Genomic DNA, 10,709 nt, shown 5'->3' on the forward strand with positions numbered 1-10,709 from the left:
GCGACACAACATCTGCCGGGTTGGATTGGGTAGGAACGTGTCTCCATTGCCCATTTGCGGTAATATCTTGAATTTCCGCTACTCGATTGCCAACGAATGCAGACAGGGTTGATGAGTGCTGCTTCAACCAATGTAATACAATCTGTGAATCAGTCCAAAAAAACGTTTCACCCTTAAATTGCGCAAATATTGGTTGGACCTTCTGATACAGTTTGGCAAGAAGTAAGGCACCACAGAGTTCTAGTTTAGGTAGCGACTTCCGCTTTATAGGTGCCACACGGGATTTTGCAGTGAATAGCCTGACCGTCACCTTACCTGATGTGTTTTGTGATCGGAGAAATATACAGCAACCATATGCGCGTATTGAAGCGTCACAGAAACCGTGTACATCAACCTGTTGATAGTTTATGGATAGGCAGTACCTCGGCACCTTAACCGATGAAAGCGTTGTAAGATCTTGAATAAATGTTTTCCAAGCTGAGTGAAGATTTTGAGGGACTGACTCGTCCCAATCCACACGCAAAAGCCACAATTCTTGCATCATAATTTTGGCTACGAGTATGATCGGTGCTAGTAATCCAAGCGGGTCGAATAATGAAGACGCAAGGGATAAGATGGTGCGTTTTGTTACAATATGACCTGGTTGTGCATTAAACGAAAATAGGAAAACATCTTGCATTTGGTGCCACTTGATGCCTAGAGCGCTGGTGACTGTATCTGTATCAAGATTCAAACTCTTTGTTGTAGTATCGCTGATGAAGTCATGATGGTTTGAATGCCATTTGTCAAGATCGAAGCAACCCTTCTGTAGAATGGCCGTTAACTGATGTCTGATATTGGTGAGTTGATCAATGGAATCTGCTCCACCTAAGAAGTCGTCGACAAAGAACGATGATTTAATGAGTGCAGCGCCTATTGGGTATTGTGTTTCAAATTTGTCCGCCAAATACTGCAAACTCCTGGTTGCTAGGAAAGGTGCTGATGCAGTACCATAAGTGACTGTATTCAACTCGTAAGTACTAACAGGATCGGACTCCGTATCTCGCCAAAAAATATATTGGAATTTTCGATCTGGTTCATCTATCAGTATCTGTCGGTACATCTTAACAATGTCAGCCGTCAAGGCATATCGGTGCAAACGAAATTGAAGTAGCAACAAATATAACTCCGACTGAATTGTCGGGCCGACCAGTAGAATATCATTTAATGAACGTTGCGAAGTTGTTGGACATGACGCATCAAAAACCACCCTCAGCTTGGTCGAAGTGCTCGACGGTTTTAAAACACAATGATGAGGGATATAATAATGAGGTTCGTTGGTTTTCGGAGTCTCAACACGCGTCATGTGTCCGAGCTCTCGATATTGTTTCATGAATTCTTGATAGTCTTGCTTCAGTGCACGATTAGATGACAATCGCCGTTCTACAGAATAAAAACGGCGCAAGGCGATATTGTGTGTCAAACCAAGACAATCTGGTGAATCTTTGAATGGTAACCGAACGACAATTCTTCCCATCGCATTTTGGTGAACCGTTTCACGATATAATGACTCACACGCAACATGTGCTGGTGACCATGACTTTGAAGCCGATTGCACTTCCTCTATCTTCCACATCATTTCTAATTGATCGGAGACTGTATCTTCAACTGATAATAGGCATTTTGCTGCTGGTGATGCAAATGGCTGACCCTTGTACTTGCCAGATACAATCCATCCTAATAGTGTTTTTTGAAGTACTGGAAAATTTTCACCTAGTTTGATTTGACCGACAGACAAAATATCAAAGAAACTTTCAGCTCCAAGCAAGAGATCAACGCGCTTGGATTTAAAGAATTGCTCATCGGCGAGAGGAGTATTTGGTGGAACCTTCCACGACGATATATCGATTTCAGAACTTGGTTGATATGCGATGTGATTCGTAATACCAAAGTTTAAAGCAAGTTCAAGATTTGAATGACGAGATTTGATTGATGTGAGCGTCTGATACTTTATGTTGGTCAACGAACTACCAATACTGGAAACATGCAACCGATGTTTATGTTTTGCTAAACTAAGCTTCTTTGAAAACTCCTCCGTTATGAAGTTGACCTGAGAGCATGAATCAAGTAAGGCTCTACCCACTTGATAACTTCCCGATGAATCCTTCACTAAAACCAATGCAGTGGCTAGAATTATTTGCTCGGCCGATGACATATTAAGATGGGAATGGCTGGCAACGTTGTCGTTGGGCATAGCAGCGTGTTCTGTGCGTCGTGATGATCCCGCGCTCTTAATATTCGTTGGCAATTGCGAATGATGCAAGAGAGTGTGATGTGGCTTTGCGCAAACCTTACATTTAAACGTTGATGTGCAATTAACCACATGATGGCGTGGCGATAAGCAGTTTATGCAGAGTTTTAGGCTCTTTACCTTTTCAAACCTTTGAACCACCTCCAGTGCCTTAAAACGATGACAATTCTGTATTAGGTGTTCATTGCTAGAACAAAATGAGCAAGAATTGCTGGATGTAGATGCAACAAATGCGTATTGTTTTGAGCGTCTGTTACTCTTGGAGTTAAGATTATTAGGTTTACGTTGTGATGATGACTGATTGCCGTTTCCACTGTCGAGTGATTCGAGAAACTGGCAATGCCTATCCAATAATTTTGAGCAATCTTCCCAACTGGGTAATGTGTCGAAGTTACGCGATTCATTCCATTTCCTACGTGTAATTGCGTCCGTTTTTTGCATGATTAGCGAGATAAGTAGAGCCTCACATATTTGTTTCTCTGTACCTAGCGAACAGAGTGAACCATACAAAGCGGATGCATTGTTTACCAGACTACGAAGTTGTTGGCTTGACTGACCCGATACTGCTGGTAGATCAAATAGTGTCGCGATATTTTCGGCGAAGATTAGGCTATTATTGTCATAGCGCGATTTAAGCCTATCCAGAGCCTTTGGATAGTTTTCATTCGAAATAGGAAATGCCTGTACTGTCTCTAGAGCTTGACCAGTAAGGCAATTCAGTAAGTGATTAAATTTTTCAATATTTGTGAGGTATATTTCGCGATCTATGATTTGGAGAAACGAATTAATAAAATTGTTATAATCCGAGTACTTACCACTGAATGTAGGTAATTTTAACAGTGGTAATTTTTTACTTGAGGTGGGCATCATTGCTGTTACGTCTAGCACTGATGCATTGTGGGCCTCTTCCTGCAGTTGAGACATGATTAATACTTTGGTGGAAACGTATAGGTCTTCTAATTCATCTCTAGCTGAGTCAGTTGCATCTAATTTCTCGATCAACGTCTGAAAAGCTAAGATTTGTTTAAAATATGATTCTAAAATACCTAGTCGACATTTCAGTTCTGGTTGTGAGAGCGAATTACTCTTTCCTTTGACGAACGCCTTGATTCTTGAAATACTCGCTTTCGTCGAGGCTCGCTGTTGTTTTAGTTCTGACAGTTCTGCCGTAGTGGTTGGCTCTGCCGTTGCCATTGAAACAGTTGTAGATACTTGAGAACAGCAAAGGATTTGACGAAGTCGAAAAGTCACAATAGCAACAGTGAGCTTTCCGAAATTGAACTGCTCTTACGGTGGTTGTTGTCAGACGCGACGTTGACGAACCCGCACACTTACTGATTGGAAACAAATATTAACCAGTAATCAACAAGTAAGTTAACTTGTTGTTGTTGTTGTAATTGTTCAGCGTGACCTTGATGCGGACGCGAGGTTCTATTTGGCGCTTAGCAGAACCTAAGCCGAGAACCATAGAATGCACAATAGTACACACGTACGATAGTATATAGTATATATGTACAGATGTACGATATTATTAAAGTTAGCACACTTTAGATATATAACCGTTTAGGAGCAATACTCACACGAGCACATTATGGTTACAAATTAACCAAAAACAATAAAAGCGAAAGTATGTACAATCAACAAGTAAAGATAGCTTGTTGTTGTTATTTTAATTGTCGAGCACGACCTTGATGCGGACACGAGATTCTATTTTGAGGTTAGCGGACCTAAACCGAGAACCACCAATTGGACAAGAGTATATACGTACGATAGTACATATGTAATATATATATAGATGTACGATATATTATAATGGTTAGCACACGTTAGCTATATAGCTGGTTAGAAAAAGTATTCACACGCGCACATTAATGGTTACAAATTATCCAAAAACAATAAAAGCGAAAGTATGTACAATCAACAAGTAAAGATAGCTTGTTGTTGTTATTTTAACTGTCGAGCACGACCTTGATGCGGACACGAGATTCTATTTTGAGGTTAGCGGACCTAAACCGTGAACCACCAATTGCACAAGAGTATATACGTACGATAGTACATATGTAATATATATATAGATGTACGATATATTATAATGGTTAGCACACGTTAGCTATATAGCTGGTTAGAAAAAGTATTCACACGCGCACATTAATGGTTACAAATTATCCAAAAACAATAAAAGCGAAAGTATGTACAATCAACAAGTAAAGGTATCTTGTTGTTGTGAATTTAACTGTCGAGCGCGATCTTGATGCGGACACGAGGTTCTATTTTGAGGTTAGCGGACCTAAACCGAGAACCACCAATTGGACAATAGTATATACGTACGATAGTACATATGTAGTATATATAGACGTACGATATATTATAATAGTTAGCACGCGTTAGCTATATAACTGGTTAGAAGAAATATTCACACGCGCACTTTAATGGTTACAAATTAACCAAAAACAATAAAAGCGAAAGTATGTACAATCAACAAGTAAAGATATCTTGTTGTTGTAATGTCGAGCGCGATCTTGATGCGGACACGAGGTTCTGTTTTGAGGTTAGCGGACCTAAACCGAGAACCACCAATTGCACAATAGTATATACGTTCGACAGTCCACAGAATAGCCGTGTGGAAGAAATGCACACACGCGTACACTAATGATTACAAACTTAAAGAAAAAATGATTACCACACGTGGGTAATATTTAGATTTTTTAACAAATTGGAGATTAATAACCACTATTAAAATTGCAAAAAGTCCTGTCACGGTCGCCAATGTAAATTATAAGCGTTTTTATAATTGGGTTTTATGATCTTTATTTCAATTTCTTTAACACAATGTAAATTATAAACGTTTTTATAATTGGGTTTTGATTTCATTTAATTTATACAATTGAATTTATACAATTTCGGTTATTGATTGTTTAATCACTTTTTTATGTGTACCCGTGTGTTGACACGTTCGCGATCGAAAAACAAGAGACAGCATCAAACCAACGGAGTTTACTTGCAGCCCAAAAAATATAACAAAAAAATTGCTCATCTCGAGCGCAAAAACAAAAGGCAATAAAACAAGACTTAGAACCGTTGGTTTGATTACATCTTATACAGGGTTAGTTAGGTAAATTAATTAACCATATATTAACCATATAAAATATTATATATATATATGAATTATATAATATATTAATTATAATAATTTAATTATACAATATGATTTACAATAGATTAAAATATAATAAATTATAATATATAAATCATATAACACATCAATTAATAATTCTACAGAATCCTACAATATTAACAATTTGACTTTAACCGCTCTAACAACTTATTTATTTATTTTTATAGTTTATTTATTTATTACTTATTTATTTATTTTTATAGTTTATTTATTTATTACTTATTTATTTATTTTTATAGTTTATTTATTTATTACTTATTTATTTATTTTTATAGTTTATTTATTTATTACTTATTTATTTATTTTTATAGTTTATTTATTTATTACTTATTTATTTATTTTTATAGTTTATTTATTTATTACTTATTTATTTATTTTTATAGTTTATTTATTTATTACTTATTTATTTATTTTTATAGTTTATTTATTTATTACTTATTTATTTATTTTTATAGTCTATTTATTTATTTATTATTTATTTTTATTAACTTTTATATTTTATATAAATTATAGTTTCGAGTTTTACTTAATTTATTTTATATATAAAAACAATTTTATTAATTTTAAGAATATAATATTTTAATGTGAGTAATATTACTTAATATTTTAATATAAAAACAATTTTATTAATTTTAAGAAAAAATATTTTAATGTGATAATAATAATGTAATATTTTAATATAAAAACGATTTTATTAATTTTAAGAAAAAATATTTTAATGTGATAATAATAATGTTATATGTAAGTGGCTTTTTAAACACATTAATAAAAAAAATTATATAAATATAGTATTTTCTTTCAATTAATATGATTTTGAAAAGGAATTGCACCTTCATTAACAAAATAATTAGCTAGGTACATTCTCAAATTGTATGCATTATCTGGACCACGACGTACAAAAGACGTTACGGAAGGCAATGGTCCTCCAACAGATATTAATTCGTTATGCCATTCTCCTCTAACTACAGAATTATTTTCCATTTCAATGTCTGTAAAATTTTCCGGACAGTACCATCGCTTTGTATCATGCAGCATAATGAAATTGTGAAGCACCAAACATGCCAATACAATTTTTTCTGCATTTTCTGGACTAAACTCCATTGTTGTTCTCATTACTCTCCACCGTGCTGTTAAAATTCCAAAAGCATTTTCAATCACTCGACGTGACCGAGATAATCTGTAGTTAAATACTTTTTGTATTCTATTTGTAACATTTCCTCGAAATGGTTTCATTAGATTATTCTTTAGTGGAAAAGCGCAATCAGCGACGAAGTAATGAGGGAATGGTTGCGAAGTTAATGGTAAAGGAATACTGCGAGGCAACGGTAATTTGTTTTCAGCCAAGTCTTTACCAAATCTTGTTACTCGAAATATTCCTACAAATTAACAATCATTATTATATTATTATATCATTATTATTATATTATTATTATATTAACAATACATTATTATACAAACTAAATATAACTACCTCCATCACTCTGACTACCATATGCTCCCAAGCTTGCCGAAGTGAAAGTGTATTTAGCATCACAAGCTGCTATTAGTACGATGCTAAAAAATTTTTTATAATTAAAAAATTGGGAACCTGATCCCCGAGGACATTTAATAGCAACATGCTTGCCATCAATTGCACCAACACAATTTGGAATGTTCCATGTTTGCCAAAAATCTGATGCAATATGCCGATATTGCTCTTCTGTAGGTTCACTTAAATATATTGGTGATAGTAGTTGCCAAATAATATCACACATTTCCAACACGGTGTTTCTAACTGTAGTTCTTCCCAATTTATAGCTCCATGCTAAACTCTGTAAAGGGACGCCATGTGCCAAATACCTTTAAAAAATGTTCGTGTTATTTTTACTAAAATTACTAATAAAACAGTACATGTAACTTACAAAAGAGTAAGTGATAAACGTTCATCAGCGTTTATTTGCTGTCCAAATTTTGTCGCAGAAGGAGCTATTAACTTCAATAACAGAGTATATATTTCTTTAGACATCCGTGTATGACGAAAAAATTGTTCGTTATCTTTTTCTTTTATGGCTAAAAACGTTTTCCGGTAATAACCATGTAGAGCACGATCCACATTAATAGGACGAACTCGCCACCTTCTATTGCGCATTTGATTTCTCATGCTGTACAAGCGCAATATGTTTAGAAACAAATTACAAGCTTGTACAGTCAATTCATTTTGATTATACATATTTGTTAATAATTTACTTAAACTATTGTTAATTATTTCACTTTCAACAAAAATAACACAGAATTTCACTACACTTGCGGACACTCAACTACCGACTGAAACTTTTGAAAATATTTCATTTGCATGTTCCAATGTAAACAAAATCAGCTGTTTGCTTACCGTCTAACACCGCCTTAACTTAAAGCGAAATTTTCATTTCGTTTCTTCTTAACATCTTACGTTAACTACCGTCTAACTCCACCTTTAAGTTACTCTTAAGAAAAATTATATGGGAAATGAGTGCAACAGGGAGCATAATTTTGGTTCTCTGTTTTGATTTCTTGACAAAAAATTTGATTGCACTTCGCTATATTTATAAAAAAATTACCGCGCAATCGATTGTAAAAAATGTAGTAAAACTAATTTGCGCCCAATATTAGAAAAAGTATAGAGCAAAAATAATTAAAGTGATTTAATTATAAATTTTTTTGAAATAATAATAAAGTAAGTAAATAATAATAATTATGATTTAAAAATACTAGTGTATATAATTAATAAATTAATGTTTTGTAGATGGTGAGACAATGTGTTAGAGGCTGTGCCGTTTACAATACGTTATACAAATTTCCAGCAACCGGTGATGAAGGAATGCAATTGTTACTATAATCTGTGAAATATTTGAAATATGAAATATTTCTTAATATTCAGTACTGTGCAAATAATAATAAGAAATACCATCAGTATTGTTTTCTCATATGTTTTTCAACTACTGTATTTAATTGTTTTAAGATGCTATATTTTTAATACTAAGTTTATTATGAACATGTTTATTCTATATTTACTTATTTGTCTAACTATAACCGTTTGAGTATTGTATAAATTGTATCAAGTGTATTTTATAATAAAAATTAAATTTATATATAAATAAATGAGTTAACTGTATATTTTTTAAATACATAAAAGATAACGAAAAAATTTTATATGAGTTATACGAAACTAAGATGTGTCTCTAAAAAAGAATACTAATATATTTTATTTCATGTTGTTTGAATTTATTTGCAGTAAAAGAATATTGAAATGTTTTCAAAAACATAAATTTTTTAAAAACACCAAAAAAGTATGAAGTAATTAATTTACAATACACCTTTTGTCAAAATATTAAGAAAATTTCCCCAAAACTAATAATTACTTGTTTTCTTGAAATTTATTGGAGCCCAATTAATAAATGTTCCGTGTTTTGTGTTCTATGTTTCAATTTTTTATATTATTTTTATCATATTTTATTTTCATTATAATTTAATAAATTATAGCTGAATGAAAGAGTCGTTTAGGAATAGTTGGCGAGACTAAGAATATACACTTAGCAGAAAAACTCTGCGTACAGAAAGTAAACTTTGTTCCAACATATAAAAAATAAATAAATTTTTTAAATCAATTTTATTTTTTATTAGTACTTTAATTTGTGATCTTAATTTTAAGCTAAAAATTATTTCTTACAGATTAGTAGAAAAATTATAATAATTAAAAATGTAAAAAATTAGCGGTATGAGTGGCAGGAAAAGTCTACGTACAAGAGTTTAAAAAGCGTCGAAATATATTATTTTTTTAAAGATTTTATATTTTCAGTAACTTGTTGGATAACCTTTCCTTTTTATTACTTCCATAAGTCGTTTTGGTATCGAACTGACCAGATTCAAAGTCTCATCACTGATTATTTTACCCCATTCCGTGTCGTTCACGTTCTTCAGCATTTCTTTGGAGGTTATATAGTATTCATGTACCCGACGCTCCAGTAAATCCTATAAATGTTCTATTGGATTCAAATATGGCGATTATGATGACGTTTTGATTTGCTTGGGCACATTTTAAAGTAACCAAAGCTTTACAACTTCAGCCGTGTGCTTTGGGTCGTTATCTTGTTGATGTAAGTAATTGTTCTGTAACCCCAACTTCTTGGCACTGCTCTTTAAATTGCATTTTAAAACATTTAAATTATCATCTTTATTCATTATCGACTCAATGAATTCCATTTTTCTCACTCTATTACTCGCCATACACCCCTGCACTATTACCTCTTCACTACGGTGTTTTATTGTTGAATACAAATCTTCATTATTAAAGGCAGTACCCGGGATTCGCCATATAATCGTTCAACCTTTGATGCTAAAGAGACAAAATTTGCTTTCGTCTGAAAAAATTATGCGTTTCCAAAATTCTGGAGACTTATTTTAATACTCCCTTGCGAATGCTAAACGCTTCATTCTAATATCTTTGGAAATAAGCGGCTTGCTTTGGCAAACCGGTCATGGTAGTGGTATTTTTTTTAATATTTTGTGTACAGTATCCACTAGGGTGTCCCAAAAAAATCAAATTCTTTTTTTTTCAACGCATACCCTGTAATTATGTTTGAATAGTGTCAAAACAATTGTAAATAAATTTTCGTGTCATTTGAAATAAAGGAACCCGTGCCGACTTGTCGAAACATGTCAGAACTTGCATCCTTTAGCGCATCACAGCAAAGTTATTGCAGTGCTCGTTATTATTTGTTTGTTTTAGTAGTAAGCGCATTATTTTGATTCAATCAATATGTCAATAGGATTACGCAGTTTTAAAAAGGAAATATTTTTAATTGGGGATGTAAAACATCAAATCACTGGTTCAAAACTTCCCTCTAATGGACAAGTATTGGCAGTTCTGTTCTACAACATTCGTGAAGTGAATTTAAGTATTACTGAAAGCGCAAATCTTACTATTCGTGAGTGCATTATTTATTGGGAAAAGGCACGTATACCAACTAAAGCTATACCTAACTGTGTTAAGAAGTTAATTACATTATACCAAGTTTGGAGAGGTTTGCAGAAAAATGCGAACAAAACACAATACGTGTACGAGCAGCGTCGACAAGAGTTTATTACAAACTTAGACAATTTGTTTGACATTGCACATGCTGACGCGCTTAAATTAATAAAGATAAATGAAGATAAAATCTTCTTGCAGCGCCAGAGAGAGCCAGGTCGACCTGGTTACTTAGCTGGAGCGGACAAAAAATTAGCCGA

General features: G+C 33.3%; 1 protein-coding gene across 1 annotated transcript; it reads right to left on the reverse strand.

Annotated features, from left to right (window-relative positions):
- Positions 1 to 6,263: 6,263 nt before the first annotated feature.
- LOC119667471 (putative nuclease HARBI1) lies at positions 6,264 to 8,039 on the reverse strand. Its single transcript, XM_038076764.1, has 3 exons — positions 7,367 to 8,039; positions 6,937 to 7,304; positions 6,264 to 6,841 (listed from the first exon to the last, which is right to left on the reverse strand). The coding sequence occupies exons 1-3, from the start codon at positions 7,672 to 7,674 to the stop codon at positions 6,264 to 6,266; spliced, it is 1,254 nt and encodes a 417-aa protein (XP_037932692.1). The 5' UTR covers positions 7,675 to 8,039.
- Between the last annotated feature and the right edge of the window lie 2,670 nt (positions 8,040 to 10,709).

This window comes from Teleopsis dalmanni, chromosome 1, assembly GCF_002237135.1.
Source record: "Teleopsis dalmanni isolate 2A chromosome 1, ASM223713v2, whole genome shotgun sequence".
Classification (NCBI taxonomy): Eukaryota; Metazoa; Arthropoda; class Insecta; order Diptera; family Diopsidae; genus Teleopsis; species Teleopsis dalmanni.

Bases quoted from the DNA above. Each gene is read 5' to 3' on its own strand.
- LOC119667471 (XM_038076764.1), bottom strand. From the start codon at position 7,674: ATGTATAATCAAAATGAATTGACTGTACAAGCTTGTAATTTGTTTCTA. The intron at 7,305-7,366 runs GTAAGTTACATG...CATTTTTTAAAG, and splicing joins CGTTTATCACTTACTCTTTT to GTATTTGGCACATGGCGTCC. The intron at 6,842-6,936 runs GTAGTTATATTT...GTTAATTTGTAG, and splicing joins TGGTAGTCAGAGTGATGGAG to GAATATTTCGAGTAACAAGA.